The 27,922-nt window shown below is 39.0% G+C and overlaps 1 protein-coding gene across 14 annotated transcripts in view; it reads left to right on the top strand.

The window, feature by feature from the left end:
- Nucleotides 1–27,922, top strand: part of LOC105481741 (LIM domain 7) — a 233,405-nt gene that overhangs the window by 68,845 nt on the left and 136,638 nt on the right. For all 14 annotated transcript variants that reach the window (XM_011741470.2, XM_011741469.2, XM_011741471.2 and 11 more), the window contains exon 3: nt 22,302–22,372. In XM_011741470.2, the coding sequence (XP_011739772.2) occupies nt 22,302–22,372 (71 nt within the window). The remainder of the gene's footprint in view (nt 1–22,301; nt 22,373–27,922) is intronic.

The raw sequence follows: 27,922 nt of genomic DNA, 5'->3' as shown, positions 1-27,922 counted from the left end.
AGAGTTACTCTATAGCATTGAATGCATACCTCTATGTAGCACTTGTTATACATTTTATTTGCCTTTTGATTGAAATATTTTATTCAAAGGAACAGAAAATTAATGACTTTTATAATATGACTGAAATATTAATTCTACTGTCTCCCACTAAAGATTTAAGACTTACTTTTATAACAAAGTAATTAAAGTTGTTTGTAAAGACACCATCAGCTGAGACAGACTCTTGGTACTTATGATTAATCCATTATGAACAGAAATCTTAAAAATGAAATGCAAGAATAAGTACATGATATGGTTTGGCTGTGTCCCTACCCAAATCTCATCTTGAATTGTAGTTCCCATAATCCCCTTGTGTTGTAGGAGGGACCTGGTGGGAGGTAATTGAATCATGGGGGTGGGTCTTTCCCATGCTATTCTTGTGATAGTGAATAAGTTTCACGAGATCTGATGGTTTTATAAAGGGGAGTTCCCCTGCACATGCTTTCTTGCCTGCTGCCATATAAGATGTGCCCTTCTCCTCCTTTGCCTTCCACCATGATTGTGAGGCCCCCGCAGCCGTGTGGAACTGTGAGTCCATTTAATCTGTTTTTCTTTATAAATTACCCAGTCTTGGGTACATCTTTATTAGCAGCATGAGGACAAACTAATACAGTACCTTTAAACCAAGTCAAGGTGTAAGAAGCCCAATGGCTATGCTGAACCACGTGATAAAAATGAAAATGGATTTCATACTGTAGGTCTATGTAAGTGTTAAAAATCCTGCCATTTCCCCCATATGTATGCTTAGAATTCCTGTACAAATAACAGAAAGCTCCATTTCATTCACTTCACTGGGATAAGCTCCTTAGAAAAAGTTTGAAAAGATTCAATAATTAGCTCCCAAATCTATGCTTATTCTTTCAACTTCTGTCGGTTTTCTGACACATTTAACACAAGCAGGAACATCTTTTCCTAAGCCTTGGAGCCTATCAATGTATTGAAGAAAGCTGGCCAAGATACATATATCCTATGTTGTTTTTGGTTTCCCATATATTCTTTGCATTAACCCCCCATGTAAGTTTCTTCTTTTTCTGAGTAACTCATGAATTTGCAGCCCTCTTTTTGACTTTCACAGAGTTGTAGCAGGCAGCAGCTTTGACATTTTTGACACCAAGCTACTTGCTAAAGTCTTCAATATTCTCCATATTCCACTTCTCAACACCCTGGTCTGTGCTCTTCTCTCAAAGACCTGACTTACTCATTTTTTTTCTTTTTTCTGTTTCTTCAAACCCATCACTGACTCCAAAATTAAATAAGCTCCTTCCATTGGGCTTTATTTAATGATCATTCCCTATGAGCTGCCTCTTTATTCTTTAATTTATCTTTTTAAATATTTTCCTCTCCCCCCTCTCCTCCCTCCTCCGTCCTCCCCACTTGAGGTTGCAGTTTTATGTTTGGAATGTTTTAATGCAATTCTTGAAATTTATTCTACATATTTAAGGAAATTTCAGAAGTGTACTCTGTATATGCATTGACATTTGCTTCTCTTTCAGTTTCTGGCCCATTTGGAAAGAAACCTGAAGTTTGTTTTTCTAATTATCTGATCTTTATCTTCCTCTAAGTTAAGAGTTCATCTTCAGAATTCATTACATCACTTCATTTAGGTCAGGAAGAAACAGCCCACTCCACATCATTTCTTAAAGTTCAAGTCTCTAAAAGGATGGCTTTAGAAAAGTGCTTTTCTGCCTGGCCACACAACCAGAAGTCAGTAGGCTCTGGGATAGAGTTTTAACTCCACTCCCATTGTGGGTTGAATTCCTCACTGGACATAGGATTAAGTGCTCATGTCCTGGGTAGGATTTCTAGCCTTTTGACATTTCCATGAACTACAGCTATTTTCCAAGATACGGCAATTTCATGAACATATTCAATTTTTCCATCATAGAGCATACTTACTGTGATGGTTAATATCAAGTGTCAACTTGATTGGATTGAGGGATGCAAAGTATTGTTCTTGGGCATGTCTATGAGGGTGTTGCCAAAGGAGATTAACATTTGAGTCAGTGGACTGGGAGAGGTAGACCCACCCTCCATCTGGGTGGGCACCATCTAATCAGCTGCCAGTATGGCTAGAATGAAGCAGGCAAAAGAAGGTGGAAAGAGCAGACTTGCTGAGCCTTCTGGCCTTCATCTTTCTCCTGTGCTGGATGCTTCCTGCCCTCAAACATCAGACTCTGGGTTCTTTAGGTTTTGGACTCTTGGACCTATACCAGTGGTTTGCCATGGCTCTTGGGCCTTCAGACCGAAGATTGCTCTGTCAGCTTCTCTAACTTTTGAGGTTTTGGGACTCAGACTGACTTCTTTGCTCCTCAGCTTTTAGAGGGCTTATTGTGGGACTTGACCTTGTGATCCTGTGAGTCAATACTCCTTAATAAACCATATATACATGTCTCCTATGAGTTCCGTTCCTCTAGAGCACCCTGACTACTACACTTATTCCTTTTACTTTGGCTGTGGAAAGAGAACCAAAGAGAACCCTTTCCCACTAAAGAGCCAGGAAGGTGCTGAGCCCTCTTTTTTTTTCTTCCTTCTTAAACAATTCTATTTATTTTTATTTTAGTTTTAGAGATGGGGGTCTTGCTGTGTTGTCCAGGCTGGTCTCCATCTCCTGGCCTCAAGCAGTCTTTTCATCTTAGCTTCCTTAGTAGCTGGGATTACAGGCTGTAGCCCCCACACAGCCTGAGCCACCTTTTCCTCAGAAAAGATCAAACCAGAGTGATCTTTGGATGATTGCAGTGATCTTTTTCATCAAAAGTGGTCCAGGCTAGGGAGGTCTTCTCTGCTTTGATCTGCCTACACTAGGCTTTCTGGGAGGCCTGCCCAAAATGTCACCAAGACCCCACGCTCTTATTTGGTGTTTTTTCCTGTATTTGAAAGCTCCTCCAGGGCATTCTGTGATAAATATATGTATTTGTATCTGTCCAAGTAACAGATGTATTTGGCACCAATGTATTTGAATAAATAAAGTACTTGATTGACAAATGTTAATTACAGCATTTGGCAAATTTTTCCTGTGAGGGACAAGATAGTATATCTGTTAGGCATTATGGCTAATTGGTCTCTGGTAAGACTACTCAACTCTCTCTTTCCACTGTAGTCAGAACTCCCCTTGTAAGTGATTGAAAGCTTATATTCCAGTAAAACTTTATTTATAAAAACAAATGATAGGCCAAGTTTGGCCCACAGGCCCTAGTTTGCTCACCCTTAGTTTAAGGTGTGGTTTTCAATAAAACTGGAAATTGGGTTTGTCAGTTCTTTTGTCTTCCAAGTTACTTTTAGCATAGTACTGAGGAAATGTGCACAGCTATTTGATGAATGGATGAACAATAGTTTCCACTGGCTGAATAATAATTGCCTCTACTTTTTCTGATAATGTTGCAAGGAAGTTTTCAGAGATTATGTAAGGGATTACCTATAAATTGTCTTTACACATAAATAATATTTTATACATATTTATAATATGTATGTAGATATGTATAAATATTCATATATATTTTATACATATTTTACATGCATTTAAAACTGGAGATTTAATTTTAGTAAATGAGAAGTTTTGTTAAGTCCATTTGGAGTGTCCTCTTTAAACAAAACTGGAAGATTTCTGTAAGCCAAACTGTGACTGAGAAAAGTGTTTTTCACCAAGCTTGAAAAAAAATTAGTTTTGCTTCAGGTAATGTGAATATAACCAAACTGTCTCACTGTTTATAGACCAATGACCTAATGTTTGCAGTATTATTTATGCCATCAGTCTTTTGGGTGTGTTGAGTAAAGGACGTTTGTTCAGTTTAGTTGCAAAATGCAGACTGCTTTATCATAAGAAAAGATGCAGGATTTGTATGGTCTTGGCCTGACTTAACAGTAAACAACTTGGTGTCACAGTAAACAACTTGGCCAACTCATGTCAGCCTCGGTCACTGTCTGGGATGGGGGAGTTCTCATCATACTGCTCAACACTGAGGTTCCCCGTCCAGTTCCCATGCTTCCTCCTGGACCTTTTCACTCTGGCCTCTGGAGCAATTGTTCGATGATGAACATTCCCACATTGATGTCTTTCTTCGGGCTTTGAAACCCAGTCTTCTCTTTCTCCTGTAGCCTTCCCCAGTGGAGTTTGCTGCTTCCTCTGTACCCTACATACTCCAGGGCTGAGAAGAGGGGATACTTCCAGACAATTAACCTGAAGTGTTCACATAGAAATAGCTATGCTTAATCTCCTTTGGTTAAACTATCCAACATCCCTCCTTCTCATTAGGATACCAACCCCCCATTTACCCCTCTTTACTCAGTGAAGACTGTTCCCAACTGCCCCTCCCGACCCTAACCCTGCCATCGTGCTAGGCGAATACAGTGCAGACCTGGAGGGCCTGGTAGAGAAGGAGGGCCTTCTCTAACTTCCCAATTCCTTGACCTCCATTTCTACTCCAGCCACTTTCTTTGATGTCTTAGTACTGGATTTAGCATTTTCCGGGGAGGCTTCACTTTTGCATTATTAAATCCCAATATCTTACCTTGCAGCTTCAACTATACCTGTTTTATCAAAACCTCTTGACTTTCTTCCTCTCCCTGCATTATGTAGTCTGCACAAGCTGATACTAAGCCACTTTTGTGACAGTATTTTCAAACTTGCTGTATTGTCCTCTTATTACATCTACCCAGGAAAACCTAACTATTGCCATTTTGCTCAAGTATTCTTGGTCTGTACTAACTCCAGACTGCCCAGGCCCTAGTTCTGCGGAGTGGGTCACAAGCCAACAGACACCAGCTAGTTTCAGGGTCGTTAGTTCATTCAGTGTCTATTATTTAAGAGATTTTTGCACATCGCCCATAGGAGTGCTAAATTCCTTAAATATGTTTCTTTTCCTTTTTTTTTTTTTTCTTTCCAGAGACAGAATCTTGCTCTGTTGCTGAGGCTGGAGTACAGTGGCATGATCATAACTTACTGCAGCCTTGAACTTCTGGGCTCAAGGGATCCTCCCATCTCAGCCTCCCAAGTATCTGGCACCACAGGCGCACACCACCATGCCTGACTAATCCTTTTAATTTTTTGTATACATAGGGTCTTTCTGTGTTGTCCAGCCTGGACCTACTAGTGCTGGGCTTACAAGTATGAGCCACTGCACTCAGCCAATTTTTTCCTAATTACTTTAGGATCCTGCATGCATGCTTGCTACTACTCATGTTCCTTTGGGATTGTCAAGTTTTAGCTCTTTTGATTTGGAGCTTCACCTCATACCAGTCATCAAATGGCTGTGCCTTCTCAGTCAGTGTCTTCCTGAAGTGTAACCTCTCTCTAGGAGATTTAACTTATTTTCTCAAGGTTTTTTATAGAAGGAGATAATACTGGTGCCCTTCAGTCTTCTTTTTCTGACTTTGGAGGGTAAAAGAAGGCTTTTAGGCAAATGTGAAGTAATGCGGAAGCATCCTGTTTGGCTTAGACAAGCTAGAGTTTACAGGGCACTCTGTGTACTCTTGTGAAAAGGAGTCCGCTATTTTGAGATTAAGACTATATTACAGAAGCTGGAACTTTGCTGAGTTATTCAATGTCAGGAAGTGGCATGTACGGATCTCACTTAATCACTGAAGCTATAATTTTGGGTCAAGTGTATGGGTAGCTGTATTATCTGGCCTTTTTTGGGTAATACAGTTAATACAATGGCCTGGAATATCAGCTTAGAGTTCAAAGAAGCAACACTAGTATGCATGATATAATCCATCTTCCTTCTTATCCGTGAAAGTGCTTATTAAACAACCACATTTTGATAAATGTATACATACAGATGAGTAAATAACAAAGGCAAGTGTAAGTCTTTTTGTGTAGCACTGACATTTGTTCTATTATTAGCCTGTTTCTGGAATATGGGCTTCATTGTGCAGCCATTAAGGAATTCATCAAAATTTTATATGGGTCTCCTCTGACTGTGGCTGCCATCTGGCTCTGCTTCAGGCTGGGGTGATAATTATTTCATGTGGCACTTGGAGCCCTCCTCCCTACTGTCGCTGAATCTGTTCTCCTTTTCCTCCAGCTTCTCCATCTTCTGACTCCATGCTCTGTTCCAGGACGTAGGATAATCATTATTCTCTGTTGTGGAGGAAAATATTAGTTAATGCTGGGTTTCGGACTTCCCCTCTCCTGTCAAGGCACTTGTTAGGTCTTTCATTTCCTGCCAAAGGCTCAGAGTGTTTCTCCCTAGCGTACGTGCCATCTGTCTGCTCAGGGACTCTTGTTTCTGCATGTGGCCGAGGAGCATGGGTGGCCTGGCCAAGAGGCAGTGAGGCTGGTTTGCTTTCTCACCCTCTCCTCCTCCTCATGACTGCCTTCTGTGGGTGTTGGGCAGCTCCCCCGTCTTGCTGTCTCTCATTGTACCTGAAGTCAATATCTTTTTCCTGATTTGTGCTCTTTAGTCTTTGAACCTGAGTTGAAACTTCTCTGTACGCCTTGAGCAGTGGTCTCTCTTTTAATCATTTTGCTTTTAGGAGACCTTAAAAAAAAAAAAAAAAACTAATTACAAATACTGTCATACATTTTATACAGTGGGAGAATGCAGAAAAAGATGTGTAAAACCTTTATGGAGTTTCCTGATCTCAATAAAGTTTCAATCTGGGACAGAAGAGAAGATGAGCAGATGATGATGACATAAGGCAGAATGGTGTAACTACTGACTTGGACTTAGAAAATCAGTGTCATAGAAGTTATGGAGAAGAAAGATTCCCTTTGGGACAGTCATGTTTGGGGCTGACGGGGAGAGACGTCATTGGAGTTGTTAAGATGGAGAAATGAAGGCTCTGGGTTCTTTTGTCTAGGTAAAACCAAGGATTCAGGTGTGAGAATGAAGGGGCGAACGGCCTCGAAGGTAGGTAGGAAGGCCTTCCTCTGCAGGCAGAATGGATCTCCGGAAGGTTTTGAGCAGTGTTTGTTTTTGTGAGGAAGACTGTTTTGATTTTTAAGGAATAGTACAGGCAGGCATTGAAGTGTTAGGGTAGTAGAGGAGATTAAGGCGGAACAATCCATAGGAGAATGTTGAGTGTCACATCTGACAGAGAAGCCTAGAACCAGAGTGGAGAGAATTACATGGATTTGGAAGGACAGAGAAGGTTCATTCTGATGTTGAGTCTGGGAAGTTGGGAGAATGTTGGTATCATGGTTTCAGCAGAGAAGTGAGATGTGGTAGTTGAGTCTTCGGTGAGAAGGGAGGTCTGTTTACATGCTGGATATGACTTAAGATAAGGGCACTCCAGGGGAAGTGCTCACCTGGGAGCAGGAAATGTGAAGGGGGGAGAACCAGAGGACTAAGCTGAGGACTAAGGCTTGGAGTTTGTCCTTGAATGAACAAAGTTGATAACGTTAGAGGAAGAGAACCTAGCAGTTAAGCTCAGGGAGAATCGAAGGAGGGAGTGGCTGACAAGTCAACCTTCACAGTTTCGAGGGTGAAGTAATCATCCTTGAGGAGCCTCCGGATTAACCCGTGCCCTGTTGCCTCCCACGCACTCCAACACACCCCATGGCTCCTGTGTGAATCTTTCTCAGTTTCGCCTCAACATTCAGGCAAGGATCTTCAATTTGTTATGTTCAGTTGTCTACCCATATTCACTCCCTTCTGAGCTGTATTTCTAGGCTAGAAGGCAGAGTCCATGTATAACCTACACTCATAAGCCTCAGAGAACCCATGTGCATGAGCTTCTTGGTTGTACCCTCTTGGAGAAGAGAAAGCCTCAAGGGTGTCGAGAGGAATCTTTGACCAAATCAAGGTAATTTATATATGTTTGGCTTCTGAACATTTTCTTTTTTCTTTTTTCTTTTTTTTTTTTTTTTTGAGATGGAGTCTTGCTGTGTCGCCCCGGCTGGAGTGCAGTGGCTGAATCTCAGCTCACTGCAAGCTCCGCCTCCCGGGTTTACGCCATTCTCCTGCCTCAGCCTCCCAAGTAGCTGGGACTACAGGCGCCCACCACCTCGCCCGGCTAGCTTTTTGTATTTTTTAGTAGAGACGGGGTTTCACCGTGTTAGCCCGGATGGTCTCGATCTCCTGACCTCGTGATCCGCCCGTCTCGGCCTCCCAAAGTGCTGGGATTACAGTCTGAACATTTTCTATGTCAGGATTTTTTTTCTCCCAAAATGCACATCATTCCATTTTGGAATTTATTTTTATTTTTTATTTTGAGATAGAGTCTTGCTCTGTTGCCCAGGTTGGAGTGCAATAGCGTGATCTCAGCTCACTACAACCTCCGCCTCCCGGGTTCAAGCGATTCTCCTGCCTCAGCCTCCCGAGTAGCTGGGACTACTGGCACATGCTACCACACCCAGCTAATTTTTGTATTTTTAGTACAGATGGGGTTTCACCATGTTGGCTAGGGTGGTCTCCATCTCTTGACCTTGTGATCTGCCCGCCTTGGCCTCCCAAAGTGTTGGGATTACAGGTGTAAGTCACCGCTCCCGGCCTGGAATGTTTTTAATCCTAGAAAGTTATTTCATGTTGTGGACCCCAAAGCTACAACTAAACAGATTGTATACTTTAATGTGCAAATTTTGCCATTGAAAATTCTCAATCTATTTTAATGCTTCAAAACCAGTTTTGTAGAAACACATCATAAGCTCTTGTGTATTTAATAACGCTGACAGACTAGGAGTGTTATATAAAAATCTTCTTCATTTTCACCAACTATTACTTGATGATGTGTTTTAAACTTTGAAATGAGCTATTTTTGTTGTACGTTTTATGTACCTAGATCTATCCATTAAAAATAGGGGAAAACTGGTCCGAAGGCTGTTTAGACTGCTGCAGTATTCAGAATGTGCCAGCAGGTGGTAGCAGAGAACAGAAACTGATTTCATGCCTGGTTTCCTTACATTTCTAGTGAAGAACGGAAGCTAGCCGGGCGCTGTGGCTCATGCCTGTAATCCCAGCACTTTGGGAGGTCAAGGCGGGTGGATCACTAGGTCAGGAGGTTGAGACCAGCCTGGCCAATATGGTGAAACCCTGTCTCTACTAAAAATACAAAAATTAGCCGGGCATGGTGATACGCGCCTGTAGTCCCAGCTACTTGAGAGGCTAAGGCAGGAAAATTGCTTGAACCCCGGAGGCGGAGGTTGCAGTGAGCCGAGATTGCGCCATTGCACTCTAGCCTGGGCGACAGAGTGAGACTCCATCTCAAAAACAACAACAAAAACAAAACAAAAAAACACAAAGAACTGAAGCATTTAAAGCTGTGAGATAAGATGATGATTTAGTACAAATTCTTTCATGTAAGGAAATCAAGTCTCATAAGAACCTTAGATACCCATTCAAAAATCAAACCCCTGTTTATAGAGTTAGGACTTACTAGTAGGTCTCTCAAGTTCTTTCCACTCAAACTTGTTTAGAGACCATTCTTAGTAAAAACCCAGTAAGGGCCTCCTGGGAGAGGCAGACTTGCAGGTGTCAATCCAGGCCATTCGAATCAGGATTCCTTAGAGGAAAGTCTGGGACCATTATTTGCTTATTGTTTTTACAAGCTTCCCAAGTGGTTCTTCTACACACTGAACCCTGAGTTAACAGGTGAGTCCTGTCCACAGGGCAGGCATTATGCTGGGTCTTGAGGATACAAAAATAAAGGCCCATATATTCCCAAGCTGCCGTGCCTGCAGGGGCCAGACAGGTGGACTCGGGGTGGACTGAGCTGAGGGGACGTGTGGGGACTGCCACACTCTTGAGAGTGGATTTTCTCCAGAGCAGCCAGTTGTGGCTATGAGGTAATGCACATCCAACTTTGCCAGACTTTCTTTTTTAAAGGAAGCTGGTGATCCATGTTTTTGATCTTTCCCAACTTCAACATACCTTATGGGCCAAACAAAACATGTCTATGGGTTGGAACTAGCCTGTGGGCTGTGATATCTTTTTAGGAGCTTAGATCAGTAAGGGAGCCATGAGTGCAAATACACATTTGGATTGGCATGATGAGAAGGTGGAAGCAGAGGGAGCTAGCTACACTCTGGAAGGAGGTCAGGTGACTTCCTGAAGGCACGTTCTCAAGGCCAAGAAATTTTTTTTTTGAAAAACAAACTCATGTATTTGTATGGGCAGTGTATTAGTCCATTCTCATGCTGCTTATAAACACACACCTGAGACTGGGTAATTTATAAAGGAAAGAGGTTTAATGAACTCAGTTCCACATGGCTGGAGAGGCCTCACAATCATGGCGGAAGATGAAGGAAGAGCAGAGGGACATCTTATATGGCGGCAGGCAAGAGAGAATGAGAGCCAAACAAAAGAGGAAACCGCTTATAAAACCATCAGATCTCATGAGACTTATTCACTATCACAAGAACGGTATGGGGGAAACCGCCCCCATGATTCAGTTATATCCCACTGAGTCCCTCCCACAACAAATGGGAATTATGGGAGCTACAATTCACAATGAGATTTGGGCGGGGATACAGCCAAACCATATCAGGCAGTGTCTTCCTTTTTTTTGTTATCTTGAAAGGGAACATGTATATTGATCTTTTATATTTCTCAATATACCGGAAAGTGTTTTAAAATATTCATGTTTCAACTTTTATAAGTTTTAATCAAATGATTCCAATAAGTGGAAATAAAATTACTACTTGATCAATGGGAAACTAATAACTAGATGCATTGTAGAGCTGTCAGTGTATCTACTATTGAGATAAATAAGGGGGAAAGTGTTGAGATCTCTTAAGGCCCTAGAAATAATCTAGGAAAAACTGTTTCTGCAAGTTGTTTGAGGAAAGCTGATTTCTCCACAATTCTGTCATTGGGACTGTAATTAACTCTCAATAGAGAGTTGAGGAATTCTGCAAACCCATTTATTGTGGCCCTCTTTGTTATACCTCATGGGTGTTTTCAGCTTTGAGACCATACAATTAAAGTGAATTATGGAAAAAGATAATAAATATACCTGAGAAAACCTTGTCCTGTGGAATTATTTAGATATAATGCAAAGATGACATACTTAAAAACAAGATAGATGCAAATATATGAAAGGAGGAAATATCAGAATTTCATATTAAAGTATTTCTGGGTATAAGATAGCGGGGGTAGAAAATTCCACGTTGCAAATTAAGACCTATTCCTGAAGAAAAAAAAATATAAATACATATGTACATAATATAATATATGTTTTTAAGAGATAGGGTCTAGGTGTGTTGCTCAGGCTAGAGTGCAGTGGCTGCATCATAGCACACTGCAGCCTTGAACCTCCTGGGTTCAAGGAATCCTCCTGAATAGTTGGGACTACAGACATGTGCCCCCTCACCTGGTTAATTTTTTTATTTTTTGTAGAGATGGCCTCTCACTATGTTGCTCAGGCTGGTCTGGAATTCCTGGCTTCAAGTGATCCTTCTAGTTGGCTTCCCAAAGTGCTGGAATTACAGGTGTGAACCATTTCATCTGGCCAAAATATATTTAAGTGTTTTTTTTTTTTTTTTGCAGGGAGGGATAGGCATTTAGAGCACAGGAATCATTTAAATAGCCTAACTTCTGTTGAACTTTTTTTGTGTATGGGGCATGAGATGGTGCAAAAGGCCTTTGTGACTATCTTTTAAAAAGTTATCTTTATTGAGTTTAAACAAAATGCACAACTGTCTAAGTGTACAGTTCAATGAATTTTAAAAAAAATTTATTGAGATATAATTCACATATACAATTATGAAAAGTGAATTATACAATTCACTCTTTTAAAATATATAATTCAGTGGCTTTTAATATATCCACAGAATTGCCAAGCCATCACCACATCTAATTTCAAAACATTTTCACCACCCTAAAAGAAAACATGTATCCATTAGCAGTCACTCTCCATTCTCTCTTTCCCCTAGCCCCTACAATTGTTAATCTGCTTTTTGTTTCTAGGATTACCTTATTCTGGACATTTCACATAAATAGAATAATACCATATTTGGTCTTTTTTTTTTTTTTTTTTTTTACCTTAATTAAGCCTAATGTTTTCAAGGTTAATTTATGTGATAGCAAGTATTAGTACAGTAGTGTTCCCTTATCAGGAAGTATGTTTCCTGATACAAGGAATGTGTTCTAAGACCCCCACCAGTAGGTGCCTGAAACTGAGGAAAGTACCAAAATTGACTGCTGTCAATTAGAACACATTTCTGTTCCTGTCTTCCACCCACAAATATAATGTCTTTTCCATCTTAGCACCTGTCATGCACTGTGGCCATAAGTTTTGCAGTTTGAAGTCTGACAACCAAAACTAGCATGAATTTCTTTCTCTTTCTTTACAATTTGCAAGATAGAATTTTTTTTTTTTTTTACTGTACTATCAGGGGAACCAGCCCCCAGTATTTCAACGTAGGTTCTTTTCTATTTTCCCTAAGTGTCTGCCGGTCTGAGAAATAAAGAGAAAGAGTACAAAAGAAAGAAATTTTACAGCTGGGTGTCCGGGGGTGACAGCATGTCAGCAGGTTCCATGATGCCCACGAGTCACAAAACCAGCAAGCTTTTATTAGGGGTTTCAAAAGGGAAGGGGTGTACAAATAGGGTGTGGGTCACAGAGATCACATGCTTCAAAAGGCAATGAAATATCACAAGGCAAATGGGGGCAGAGCAAGATCACAAGACCAGGGTGAAATTAGAATTGCTGATGAGGTTTCATGTCCCACTGTGCACGCATTACTATTGATAAACATCTTATACTGGTCTGACTAGAATTTGCCAGGCTGGAATTTCCTAATCCTAGTAAGCCTGGGGGCGCTGCAGGAGACCAGGGCATATTTTATCCCTTATCTTCAACTGCATAAGACAGACACTCCCAGAGCGGCCATTTTAGAGGCCTCCCCTTGGGAATGCATTCTTTTCCCAGGGCTGTTCCTTGCTTAGAAAAAGAATTCAGTGATATTTCTCCTATTTGATTTTGCAAGAAGAGAAATATGACTCTGTTCTGCTGGGCCCCGCAGGCAGTCAGGCCTTATGGTTATCTCCCTTGTTCCCTGAAAATCACTGTTATCCTGTTTTTTTAGGATGCCCAGATTTCATATTGTTCAAACACACATGTTTTACAAACAATTTGTGCAGATAATGCAATCATCATGGGGTCCCGAGGTGACATACATCCTCAGCTTACGAAGATGACAGGATTAAGAGATTAAAGTGAAGACAGGCATAGGAAATTATAAGAGTATTGATTGGGGAAGTGATAAATGTCCACCAAATCTTCACAATTTATGTTCAAAGATTGCAGTAAAGACTCCATGAAATCTTCATAATTTATGTTTTTCTGCCATGGCTTCAGCCTGTCCCTCCTTTCAGGTTCCCTGACTTCCCGCAACACTGTAGATCTTGGCAACCTCAGCATATGATTATTTTCCTTATTAAGTCAAGAACTTTCACCTTTTCACTTAAAGGGAGTACTTGATAGCTTCTGTTGGGCATTTTGGAATTGCCAGCATCACTACTCTTTGTGCTTTGGCACCATTATTAGGTCAACCATGGGTGACTTGAACACAAACACTGTGGTCAACAGCCAATCTGCAAACCAAGAAGGCTGCTAAGTGAGTCATGGGTGGGGAGGACATACAGTGTGAATATGCTGGACAAAGGGACTGTTCACAGCGGGGGACACAGCAAAGTGGCTTGAGATTTCATCACGCTATGCAAAACAATGCACAATTTAAAACTTAAGAATTGTTTATTTCTGAAATCTTCCATTTAATATTTCTGGACTGTGGTTGTCTGTGGGTAACTGAAACTACAGAAAGTGGAACCATGGAGGCGGACCACTGTACTTCATTCCGGTGATTGCTGAATCATATTCCGTTGTATAGTTTCACATGTTCTATTTATTCATTCATCAGCTCATGGACATTTGGGTAGTTTCCACTTTTTGGTTGTTATGAGCATTCATATACAAGTTTTTGTGTGGAGGGATGCTTTCATCTCACTTGGGTGTGCACTAGGAATAGATTGTAGTGACCTTTTTGCTTCTGGAAGGTTGACAGACGGGTGCCAGAAGGACTACATTGTTGCTGGCTTGCAGTGGGAATACATCAAGAATTATTGCAGGAATTCCTGTGTAACCGGGCATCTCAACTCCATTACTTAATACCAGACTTAAACTGGATAGTAAAGTATATCATAGGTAGCAGGGGCGTAACTGTCAGTTTGAAGTTTTTATATGAAATAAGTAGTGACTCTTACCTGTGATAGAGATATACCATTTCCCAAAATGAATGTGTTCCCACAGCGATGCCTCTCCTAGTAATTCACAGGGAGGTAAGTAGGTAATTGTTGAGACTTGCTAATGTGTGTGTGAAACATTTCTGCAAAAAATGATGCCATCTTTTTGCTCTTGAGAACCCATTATTAAGCATTTGAACTGTACTTAAAATATCCTGATAATGATTATTCACATCTACTTGTGCCTTGTGTGGTAGTTATTTTAAAAGTCCTTAATCTAGAAAAAAAAATTTAAGGCTAGACTTTTTTCCCTCAGGATATTTTCCTTATTGTCTGCAACAACATAAATTGGAGTATAGACCTGTATTTATAGACAAAATGCAATGTCCTTGTTAGAAGTGATTTTTGTGATTGTTAACATAATGAAGCATAGGCTGTAAAACTAGCACATTTTTTGTATGTGATGTTTTCAGTGAACTTACCTGGCCCCTAATAGGACTCAGGTTGTCTTGGATTTTGATGGATTGATGAAACCTTGCACATAAATTGTCAATCCTGGAACCAATCTTCCTTCCTTTCTTCCCTGTTTTATTTAGTTTTTCTTCCAGTTGTATTTCATTTTTGGCTTGTTAATAATTGTGGTTTAGTAAAAATAACTTGAGACTGTAAGCTAAAAGTTGGCTATGGTCTAGGGAAGTGGGCTTCTTCTCCTAGACTAGAAATGTTTAAACTTATTCTTTTTTTTCCCTCAAAATATTAGTGTAGCTGACATCTGGTTTAATGATGATTGAGTGAGAATTTTGAGTGTTTATAAAGACAGTTGGCTTTCAATTATCTGGGCACACAACCCAGAGCTTTGCATTTTGCTGGCTCCTTCTTTCTGGCTCTGTGAAGACTTGTTGGCCTTCCCCAAGAGAAGGTGAAGTGGGAGGTGTAACTGAGCCCAGCCACTCTGAGATGGAAGTTGGGGTAGAGGGCAGAGGGGCAGGAGAATTGTTTAGACTTTTGACCACTATGAGACTTTTGGGTTCCATCTAGAATTCAGTGATCTGTGCAGTTCTGATTACCACTGTCCTGGAAGACTGTGAGTTGGCTTTGGTTTTGCTATCAAATGATATTAGTATTGGCAAAAATGGTCCTAGTATACTCCAGAATATTATGTAGTACAATGCCAAATCTTAATAGAGATGAGTGACTTGAGAATTATGTCCCTTAAAGGAATGTTATTTGCTGAATATACAATTTAAGTTTACCAAGAACATGCTGTAATTCAGTGGGTTAACCACATATGCCATTTTGACTACAATTTCAAAATGGGGTTAGAATTTTAAAGAAGAATTTCCAAGAATTGCTTCATTTTACTTTTTATATTCCTAGTGCTATGCACCATATCAGGTATGTGTATAGAAGGTTGTCATTAAATGATTTTTGAATGAATAAATGAATGCTTTCTTTGTATCTTAGTTAAAATTAAGACAGATTATTTAAATGGAAAGTTAAACTCTAACATACTCTTTAGCTTGGAAAAATTGTCATGTAGCAAATTAATAGTGGTGACAAGCTTTCAACTTTGAAGCTTTCATCCAACCATATACCCTTTCAAAAAGTATCACTAGAGGAATTCCATATCACTTATGGAATTTACTGTAAAAATTTGATGTGTTTTGTGGAGTCATGGGGGTCATATAATAGTTGTTTCAAAAATGAAGTTTAATGAATGGAGTAAAGTAAAGAGGGGTGTTTTTAATTGATCGACAGCTTTAGAGAAGGCATCCAGCTCCTCCATGTATACCAACCTGGGGCTTCTTCCTGCAGAAACAATGCCCTGTGCTATCTTATTATAAGGTCATGATATGTGAACACTTAGTTATCTCCTTGAATGAGAAATTATGGCAAACACGGCTCTTGGGAATTGTTTTATGATGTGGTTTGTCTGTACCACAGTGGTTTCTAATGTCAATGTTTGTTGGGATTTTTTGGTTTCTCATTACTAATGTTGAAATGATTGGTGTAATGATGGTTTGTATCTTAAGTATCATGACCTAGTAGCTGATCTGTCCATTAGTAAGTAACTTAATTTGAAATCAACTGTGAGCCCAGTTGAAGCTCAGAGCCTAATTTTTGTCAGCAAACACCGCTCTCCAGCTTTGAATACAAGCTCAAACAATGTTTTTCTTTTTGCACAGTGGTTTGCACACAAATGTGGTGGAGAGTGCTTTTGGGATTCTAGGCGCCTTTTAAACGGCTGCTTAACAGAAATGGAAAAAGTTAAAGGAGAGAAGTGCCTGCTGGCTCACAGTACTGGGCATTTTGCTGATAAGCAGTCTGGTATGAAGTGGTCTTCAAGAAGCTCCCAGAATGTTTGGGATTTAAGTCATGTGGATTATGCAATCAGAACTGGAACTGAGCGATAGAGCTTTGGGGAAACTTGTTGCTTACATTGGCGAGAAATCTTATCAAGCAAGAGGATTAAAATAAAACCATAAACAAAACTGTTAGGGGTGTGAAGATAATTCCCATTTGTTTAGGAAATGAATATACCTCATAGCAAAAGAAATGGTGTTTCTTGAAATTTATTATTTCAAGAATAATAATTGGCAATTATTGCCTTAATATTTATCTGATAGATATTTTCTTCCACAGAACCTGCTTTTTAATAACTTCCTACCAAGGGCTTCTTCGGAGGCCACAGGTGGTAAGACAGGTTTGGCAGAGGTGTTTGTGCGGAATATGCCCTCGGGAGGCTGCTCCGCCCTTCATATGCTCGGGTAGGCTAATTACAGCCTCAGAGGAAGCCCCAACAGCCTCACACTTGGCCCAGTCACTTCCTAGCTTCTTTGCCACAGTGTGGCTGGAAGCATGAGCCTACGCTGGGATATGTAGCCTTTTTTCCCAGAGGAGTTGAAATGTCTTCACAAGTACACAAATGTGTACTGTGAAGTAGATAGGGCAAACATTAATTTCCCTTTTAAAATTAAGGGACTGAGTGGTGATTTAGAAGTGTGTTGTGTGAGATAGGTCCAGGATTAAACCTCAGTCGTTCTCTCCTAATGTGTATCTCCTCAGATTATTTTAGGTGGGGATGATTTTATTTAACTGCCTTAGGAAAATATGGAAAGGGGCAAACAAGAAAGAGAAGAAAAAATTGTATAGAAGGCAGGGTGTGGCTGTTTGACGACATAGTCATCACTCCTGTTTGTGTTGACTTTTGATAAGTGGGAAACACGTGGTCTCTATTTATGTGGTTTCTATGAATCACAGCAGCATTACGTGAAATGTGTCACACCTTAAATAACTTGCTAATGAGTAAGATTCAAAATTATAGAAAAACTGAATGAGTAATTGTTAGATTAGAACTACTAGATAAACAGTTCTTTTAAAATACTGTAATTTCTTTCAGAATACGGAATTCTCAACATAAGAATGAATTCACATTTAAAGTGTGATTTATTCTTATTTTTAAATGACCTACTTTCACTGCGTTTTGAGATGGTTTGTAGATTTATAACTTTTGCAATGTTGTCAGAACACAGAAAATAATTTGATAACTCAATTTCTTCCTTTAAATAAAGGATGTTGCATCTGGCAAAACAGACATTTGTCTGCTAAGATGCAGCTTCTTACTTTCAGTCTACAGATGGATAGTAACAGGTGATAATAACAGCTAGCATTTGTGAGTGCTTCTCTTGAGTCAGGCAAGTGCTAAGTGTTTCATGCGTATTATCTCATTTAATCCTCACCATAACCGTGTGAGATAGGTACATCTCCATTTCACACATGGGATAACTAAGATGTTACATAGCTTGTTCAGAATTGCAGGTAGAAAGTGGCAGAGCAGGGCTTTAAACTCAGGCATCCTAGTTCCAGAGCCCCTACTTGGCCTCAACAGGCCACCATTGACATCATGTTGTGACTTAAGGTAAGTAGCTGAGGCAGCCTCTGTAGACCTAATAGTCCTGCTATAAAATTGTGCTTTCTTCTTTTGGTTTTAAACTCATAAAAATTTTTGTTTTGTTTTAGAGGGAGTCTTAGGTGAGTTTACAATTGTATGGTATAAGAGTTGCTAATTAAAAACTTAATTAGATTTTTCGAGTTATTGAGGTTGGAGTAGCTAGTATGTGCAGTACGAATGTTTTATAATGTTCATGAAAATGCCCACAAAACTGGTAAAACATTTAAAGAGAATTTATTTTATACTGAAGTTTAGAGTATTATATTTTTATTCTCTTTCTCTCTCACACCTACACCCATACACACACGCAGTCATTATGTGTTCACACATCTTTTTATCCAGGAAAATTGGATAAAAAGATTAACTGAACATTTTTATTTACTGATCTACCTTCTATACCCTTAACAGAGGAGGATTATTTTTGAAGGTGTATTATATGGTAAAATACCCTAATTTAAAAATTTCTAAATAGATTGAAGATAATTTATTTTTCTTAGCCTATAAATACTTTAGAGTCTAATGTAGTTGAGTTACTCTTTTACTGAGTACTTATAAAATGCTATTGGTTTTTGGTGTCTGTTTCATGTGGGTGGTTCTGTAACTTTCTAGAAAGTTAAATGTTCTGAGCCTCAAATTTCATACTGGTGAAATGGACATAATAGGATTATTAAATTTAAGGATTGTGTGGATTGCATAGATAATGAGAAAAATTACCTAGGACAAAAACTGTTGTCAGCTCCTTCTATTCTTTGTTTCTTTAGGTACAGGAGATTTAGTAAATTGACGTAAATCTGATTGGTTTTGACTTCTTTTGAATGTTGTTCTTTTATATTAATAAATTTATATGTACATTTATTTTTTATAAATGTATTTTATAAATTTATATATAAACACCTGTAGTCTTTAAAGAATATAAACAAAAGATAATATTAAAAATAAGTGTAATTCTACAACTTAGAAATAATTACTGTTAGTATATTTATTCCATGTTTACTTATGATACATTCTTAGAGAGTTACAGAAATTGAGATTATACTCCACGTATTTTTCGTAAATTGCTTTTTAAATAATAAGTATTCTTTACAAGTAATCCACTTTTATGACATGAATTTCAATTTCGTGTCGTTTTCTGTTTTATGGCTATATCATAATGTAATCAATTTCTTAGTGCTGGGCATTCAGGGTCTTTGTAATTGTTGCTATTTATTCTACAGAACGCTGTGAAACAGTTCTGTTCTGTGCGCTTGTCCTGTTGTCCTAGTATAAATTGCTAGATCCTGCACCCAGGAGAATATGCATATTTAAGACTTCTGATACATATCACAAATTACCTTCTAGAATTGTGGTATCATTTTATATTACCTTCAGTGGTGTACAGGGCATGCCAGATTGCCACGTCCTCAAAATATAAGCTATTATTTAAAACCTTCATTTAGTTTTTATATTGTCTTTTAAAAAAATATAAATACTGTGCAAATGGAATCTGGTCTTTTATCATCATTATTTAGATTTTGGAAAGTACATAAGTACAAGAGTACATCAATATTTGGATATATGAGGGGATCTGAAGTCTACTACACATGATCCGGCCTTTCTGTTGTCTTTTTGGGGGAGATGAACCATTATGGATAGTTGGGTTTTCTGAATAGCTTTGAATATTCCATTTTTCCCACTTTATTAAAGGATATTCTAAATATAACTAACTCAGCCATGTCTATATGATGCGGAGGTGTGTTTCTGAGGATTAATTACTGGAGTATTGTCAGAGTTGTAACTTCAGGGTCAATGCACGTAAGGAGGTTTGGCATGTGCTGTTTAACCACCCTCAAGAACTTGATTGCACATTTCAGCCACTACAAACTAATAAGCAGGTGATATTTTCCCTGCTTCAGATGAGCAGATTGGGGTACAGAGAGGTTATGTAACTTGCTTAAGATCGCACAGTTATTAGGTAGTGAATGTGGAATTTGAACTTACTTTGTTTTGGTCAGACTTCAGTTCTTTTTCTTTCCATTTTGCCACTTGCTACACGCTGCCCTCTTATTGGCCCTTTCATTGCTGTTGACTGTCATTCTTCACTGCTATCCGATGTCTGCAGGACACAGCCTTTCTTTCTTCTAAATCACTGCTTTGAATCTATATTGATTTGGGAATTTAATTGCCAGATTGTAGTAAGTGTCAGTGGCTCTGAGGGGCTTTGCTGTGACTAGAGAAAATGGGCTTTAACATCTGTGTTGGATGTTTCTGGGCCTATTTCATGCTTTTTGGCTTTGCATAGGAGTTTCCAGATGAATGACATGTTACAGTGTTTTCTGTAGCTGAGATCTGCACTCCCCTTGAGTTTGTTTTGGAACAATTTGGGGAAAATTCAAAATAGTTTGTGTTGCACAGGTTGCTGGGATAATCCAGGGTCCTCTCAGAGTTATTTTCAGAAGAATGTGTCATTCTCTTTGTTTAACTGTGCTTTAAACATTATGTTTTTCTTGTTTTTTTAAATTTATTTATTTTTATTTGAGATGGAGTCTCGCTCTGTCACCCAGGCTGGAGTGCAGTGGCCCCATCTTGGCTCACTGCAAGCTCTGCCTCCTGGGTTCATGCCGTTCTCCTGCCTCAGCCTCCAGGGTAGCTGGGACTACAGGCACCTGCCACCACGCCCGCCTAATTTTTTGTATTTTTAGCAGAGATTGGGTTTCACCGTGTTAGCCAGGATGGTCCTGATCTTGTGATCCGCCCACCTCAGCCTCCCAAAGTGCTGGGATTACAGGCGTGAGCCACCGTGCCCAGCCTAAACATTATGTTTTTCTTATGAGGCTATGGACTCCTTGAGGGAAGAGCTGCCTGCCTTTAAAACATTTTTTTTTTCCGGTAAATTCCTACCCAGCATTCAGGTAGTGCCTGTAACAGACACTCAGCCTTTGTTTAAGTAAAGCAGCAGTGCAGCCCTTCTGTAGATTAATGCCAAGTACAGGAAGGATCTACCTCTTCCTGTTGCCTCCTGGCCCAGGCTCCTGTCCAAATGTATAGACCAACTTCTGAGAAACACAACCATTATTTTGTCAGTTGACAGGTACCATGTCTAGCTGCAGCAATGTTGGGTACTGTGGAGAGATGCAGAATGAAGACACACAGGGATTATAGGGGGACTGTGAAGCTGGCAGCAGTGAGGACAGCTAGCGGATGGTGGTAAAGGTCCCTTCATTGAGCCCTGGAGCCAACCTGGCTCCAGGTTGAATATCAGAAATGTATTTCTTTCTGAAGCGGCAGGTGGAGCAAGGACTACTCCTGCTTTTAGGTGGTGGCTGCATCTCCAGGACAGCTGATGTCACTGCCGTTGGTCCCTGCCCTCCACTCGAGCTGGGACTCAGTCCCAAGGGTTGTTCTTAGAGCAGCCTTTCCCCACCGTGACCTTCATTTTCTCTGCTACTATTTCCCTTGTGGAATCCCCTTTTCTATCCCAACCACCTCCCACTTTAGAGAGAGAATCTAGATATTTTTCTAGAGTTTTCACCAACATTATTGGTGGTGGTAACTGCAGGTGCCTGTTCCTCTGTAATTCCTTAAGTTGGGAATTGTCTGTTTAAAATATTCACCATCTTACCTTTCTTTCTATTTGTTCTCTGCGCCCAGGATTTAATAGTCTTCTCCCTAGGATGTTTCAATAAATGGTTCTTTACATCAATTAGGACAATTTCATAAATAAGTTTAAGAAGTGCCATGCCCTCTGCTGTTTTGCTTTGTAATGAAATTTAAGGAATATAAAGATGGAATTGACATGAATGATTTGTGTATTGAGTGTAGTTGGTATTTTGAGTTTCTGTCTTAAACTGTTTTTATCCACTCTTATTAGAATAGACCACCCATAGGTTTTTTAAAAATATATAAAATATGTTGAAAATTTAGTTTAGCTCTTAACTTTCATGTATCATCCAATAAAATGATTATATTACCAAAAACACTCATTGTGATTTGTTCCTGCATATATTTGTCATACTAAAATGGTTAAACTATCTCTTTGTAACATAAAACAAACAGTACATATTACTATAAGGAACAGATTATAGGATATAACAGTCTATATATGCAAATCCTTCAAGTATAACATTAAATGCATATTAATTAATCTAATACTGAATTTGACTTGTGTGTTATCCCTGCTTAAGAGAAAATTAACACACAAACCTGTCTTTCAGGCAGTGACAGAGAAGAATTTTGAAACAAAAGATTTTCGAGCCTCTCTAGAAAATGGTGTTCTGCTGTGTGAGTAAGTATTTAAAGTATTTAAAAAATAATTCAAAAGCAAAGATGTGTGTGTGTGTGTGTGTGTGTGTGTGTGTGTGTGTGTGTGTGTGTGAGAGTGATGAGGTGTTTGGCTTCTCCCATGGCCACCGTAGTTACAGATGTGTGTTCTTGGTCACCGGTGAGATTTGATCCCCGCAAATTGATACCTCACAGTACGAGACAGTAGGAAGAAGGGGTTATCAGGCTCTGTATCTAAAGACAGCACTGGTAAAATATATATTATTTTTAATTAGTAAACAAGAAAGATTCTATTGCATGGTGGACCAGTAGGGGGTGGGTGATTGAGAAGGAAGCCTTATGACATTTTACCATCGATCTCCTAGTCTGAATATTCTAATGGGTAGAATTGCCTGATTTAGAAGTTAATACACAAAATCTTTGCTTCATCAATAAATCATGATGATTGGAGTGGTAGATTTTTCTTTTCAGCTTTAAGTGGAGTCATTACATTACCAAAATCAGTTTGAGTTATGGACTATTCATTCAATGAAGATACCATTGAGAACAACACCCCAGACTTCGCTTACAAAGAAGTAAAATAGGCTAGTACCATGATTGATGGTATAAGGCCTACATTGTATGTGTAGTGTAATATCTTGCTCCCCAATGGATGCATAGTACAGTTAGCCAAGTATGTGACCTTTGGGAATAAGGGAGAGGCAGGCCTGTGAGGCATAAGGATGAAATCCTGGGTGAAGGTACAGGTTGCAGAAGCGAGCAAATAAATTCTTAGAATGTACTTGATACCCACATTTTTGAAAGCACTTAACTATTTCAATCTAGACACTTATCGCCCAAGTGTTTGTGCTATCTGTCCACATGCAGGCAGTGAGAGTGTATGCACTAGTACTTAGAGATTTTGATTATCCTTTTGAAGGAGTTGTTTGCAACAAAAGGTCTGGAGTCAAAGGGCCTAGGTTAGATTTCTCACTCCATTACTTTTGGACCTTTGAATAAGTGACTTCACATCTTTGAACATTTGACCAAGTGACTTAACATTTGAGCTTTATTTTCTCATCTGTAAAGTGGAGATCAAGGTACCTGATGTGCCTAATTCACAGAGTTGCTGAGTTCAACAATATATATTTTAAGGTTTTTATAAACTATCAAACTTTGTGTATGTACAAGTTGTTGCTAGACGATGGGCATGTAAATAACAGTCTCTATCTTGTCAGCCCTGTTGGCAGGCGTTCAAACTTCTTTGTGTTAGGGTGATATTATTAATTTGTTCCATATGAAGTTGCTGATATTTAACCATTTGTGACCTACAGTAGTGTCAATTTCATGTGGTTTCACCTAATGTATAGGTGACATGTATAGGACAGACATGTGAATAAGGGCCAGGAATAAAGTTTAAAGTGTGTTTCTTGTGATCTTCCAATGTTACATTCATTGGAACGTGAATAATGTTTCAGTTAGTTTGACAATGAGTCAAATAGTGTTTAAACTAATTTAAACCATGTAGCCCAACTGGTCACTAAAGGGAAGTTATTTTATATTAATCTGAAAACTGTATGATTTAAATGTATTCTAGTAATGTTTAGAAGATGGAGGGTAAACAATACCTGTTAGAAAGAGCTGTGTGACCTGCAAACTACTTTAGTTGTTATTTAAATGTTTGCAATTAAAAAAAAAAGCCATCAACCGTACGCCCCACAAGTCTGAATAGGAACTGGGTGGGTTTGTGCCTATAAGGAAGTGTGTCTATGAAGCACGGAATCTTTCTAGATTTATAAAAGCATATATCTCAAATATATGATCTTTTCAAAGAAGTAACTTTGTAGGTTATATATTTCCAGTAATGAACTATTGCCCATAATATTTTAGGGGTCCCACTTTTGGGGCATTGACCCCACAAATAGGTCATTAAACATGTTTGATAGTGACACCCAGGTTTTCACTTAAAATGCACCTTATGCACCAGCCTGGGCTCCGAATGATTAGAAGTGATTTCCAAAAGCTATACCAAGCCTGAAAAGATCAGCGTAGTGTGACTAGGGAGGATATTCAGAGTTGATGAAAAACTATTGTGAGCATAGGCAGTACACGTTAGAAGAAATACGTAATTTCTACCTTAATGGCAATAGCAAACATTTGGATGAATGTTTAGAGATATATTCGTTTTTTAAAAAGTCACTTTAATTCTCAGACCTCCAAAGCTCATTCTAATACTGTTTTCTAATTGGAATAACACCAGTTTGGAGTTTTGTGCATTGCCACATAAGTCTCATCAATCTCTTAGTACCCAGTATTCTTTAAATTAACGTTTCCCAAAAGTAGCTTAAGTAAATCTGAAGCCATGGTAATCAGCAATTGTAATTTACTGTGGGACACCAAAGTACTGCGTAATATTTTTATTAAAAAATATTTCTGTAAATTGTGAATCACATTGTTGATAGCCACTGGTTAATGACGACACATTCATCTAAAAGCTGTGGTGTTAACGAATAAAAAGTCCAGATAATTATATTTAGTATGAAACCTGTAACTGAGGAAAGCCTGGCTGGTTGCACTCTGAAATGATTAAGCAGGCACTGCTGTTTGTGGCTACATCCACCTGCGTTATATATAATGCCTGAGAGGAAAACAAAGTCAGCTGTTCAGAGGTCTGGTATTACAAGCCCTGACTTTTTAATTAATGGTAAATATAGTAAGCTATCTGTCTTTGAGGATATTTTACCCACTAGAGATCCCAAGTTTTAGCTGAAATATGATTAGGATATTTTTAAAACCTGAATTCATTTTCGTACAGGAAAAGGCTGACTTCTGTCTGGCTCACTGCCAGAATCATATTTCTTGTGACATACAAGTTCTGCTTGTTGCCTGTTAGAAACCTCTAGGCATTCTCCTTCATTACCACCATTAAATAGTTTTCTTAATATTTAATCCAGTAATCTCAGCAGTTTTAAAAAAATCCATTAGTAGTACTCTTTTCTTTTGAACTGGTGTTCTGAAATATCAAAGTCAAAAGTTCGAATAGCTTATTATAGCTTTCACCCAATTGGAAGTGTACTGACATTTCAGATAGTCTAAAGTGGGGATAAACCATGCACTGTGGTTTCAGACAGGATATACATTTGAGTAATGAGGATAGTTATGTGTGTTCACTGCCTTTTAATCTGATAGACTATTGAAGTTAGTATCTTCATATTAGTCATTTTGGTGTCGTTTAGTTTGACTGTGGCATCTAGTGAGTTGGGGGATAAAGAATACTCCCTTGATGAAAGTCTATGACTGTAGTCTCTCTTGGTTTTACTAAACAGTAAGATGGGAACACTGTCTGATATTTTTGCTTTTCTAATTAATAAAAGGGTTGCAAGTGTTTATAAGGTAATTTTAGCTCCTTGTTATAATGTGCTATGAATTTTATTAGTAGTGTTCATTAATCTGTCTTTCTTCAGTATTTCTTAGTGCTCATGTAGACTGCCTTATTATGTATATTTTAAAAATATAAAAGATGTATCACTTGATCAATGTCCATGATCTCGTTTTGCTCTGGGTTCTAGCAGAATTATTTCTCTTTTCTAAACATATTCGGTTGAGACATAAACAGGTAATGATATCAGTAATTTCCCAGTTACTCATCTTATGATGACAATCTTGGAAATATTCAAATAAAAACACTCTTTTTTTTTTTTTTTTTTCTCTCTGATGAAGAAGATTTACTTGACGATAGTCTGATTGGGTGTGTCACTGGTTAGTCAGTCTGTACCTCCCATCCCTGGAATGATCCCAAGTCTCTGCCACAGTCAGCCATGCATCAGAAGTTTATGCCTTTTTGAACACATGACTCACAGTAAGAACACTCTTCCTGGCCAGGCGCCATGGCTCACTCCTGTAATCCCTGAACTTTGGGAGGCCAAGGCGGGCGGATCACGAGGTCAGGAGATTGAGACCATCCTGGCTAACACGGTGAAACCCCGTCTCTACTAAACATACAAAAAATTAGCCGGGCGTGGTGGCGGGCGCCTGTAGTCCCAGCTACTCAGGAGGCTGAGGCCGGAGAATGGCATGAACCTGGGAGGTGGAGCTTGCAGTGAGCCAAAATTGTACCACTGCACTCCAGCCTGGATGACAGCAAGACTCTGTCTCTAACAAACAAACAAACAAAACAAAACTCTAACTGTCACCAAGTCTTCCTTTCCCTTTCTTATAGCTTGGAAAGACAGGAGCAAGATATTCACTCCTATCGGTGTTTCTATTTGTATCAGCCATGTGACCACAACACTATCTGCCAAAAAATACTGTAATAGTTTATTAAAGATATATAGATATACATATTCAATAGAAAAATATATTTTTTTATCTTTACAAATACTACTGTTTGCTGTGGGACACTCAGATGATCATTTTAAATCATTGGGTAAGATAGAGAACTTTGTCACTTTGTCATTCCAGCCAAGAGAGCTCTATCTTTTTTGTTGGAGTTGGAGATCTCCACCCATACGTGGAGTGCCAGTGACATGGGTAGGCCCCCTGGGGCTTCCATGCAGTGCTCCATGGGAAGCCCAGAGGCTTTCATGTAGTGGGAAAGGCTTTTATTCTTAGAGGTGTTTCTGGTTTTGAATTTCCTGAGGAGGACAGTTGCTTACATACAGCGTTCCAGCATGCCAACACTATTTATTGACCCTGATCTGTTTTTAAAGCTTTTGAAATTTAGTGAAAACTGTTTTTCTTCATTTTCAAGTAATATAAGCTTTGAAGTTTCCATGTTACATGATAGCCCAGCAATAGGCAAACAATGGTGCAAGGGTTCAAGTTCATAAAAATGAATGTAAAAATTTTAATCTGTTTTCACTTAATGGCAGTATTTTATGGTTGGCATTTACATGCCTTCTTTTTAAGCATCATGGTTCATTTCACCTGTGATGTAATATCTATATCTAGCAAAAACATGATTTTTTGTTTCAAAGAAAGAGTATATCAAGATGAAAGTCAGCTTGGCAAACATCAACTTAAAAATTCACTTCAGTTATGGGAGACACACTCTAAGGACTCATTTGAAGTTTTGCAGAAGTTTTTTAATATTTGGCCTCAAAGTTGAGGGTTGAAATTCCAGAGGGAGACTGATAATATCACTCTCATTTACCTGAGGGATTGAGAGGAATTTAGTAATGTTACTTCATAGTTAAATAGTACAGGAAGCCAGATCCCCCCGTTAGATTCCTTTTGCTTTCTGTTGTTTTTGTTTTGAAGACTTTTTAAACGAACAGTTTTGAGTTCACAGAAAAACTGAGTGAAAGGTACAGAAAGATCCCATATTCTCCATGACCCCACTCATGCACAGCCTCCCCCATTATCAACATCCCCCATCAGAGGGGTACATTGGTTACAAATGATGGACCTGCATTGACACATCATCATCACCCAGAGTCTATCGTTTACCTTACAGTTCATTCTAGGTGTTGTACGTTCTGTGGTTTTGGACAAATGTAGAATGACATGTACCCATCATTATAGTATCATCCAGAATTGTTTCACTGCTGTTGAAATCCTCGGTGCTTCTCCTGTT

The sequence above is a fragment of the Macaca nemestrina genome, chromosome 16 (assembly GCF_043159975.1).
Source record: "Macaca nemestrina isolate mMacNem1 chromosome 16, mMacNem.hap1, whole genome shotgun sequence".
NCBI lineage: Eukaryota > Metazoa > Chordata > Mammalia > Primates > Cercopithecidae > Macaca > Macaca nemestrina.
The sequence above is the reverse complement of the archived record's forward strand: the minus strand, read 5'-3'. Positions and strand labels throughout refer to the sequence as shown.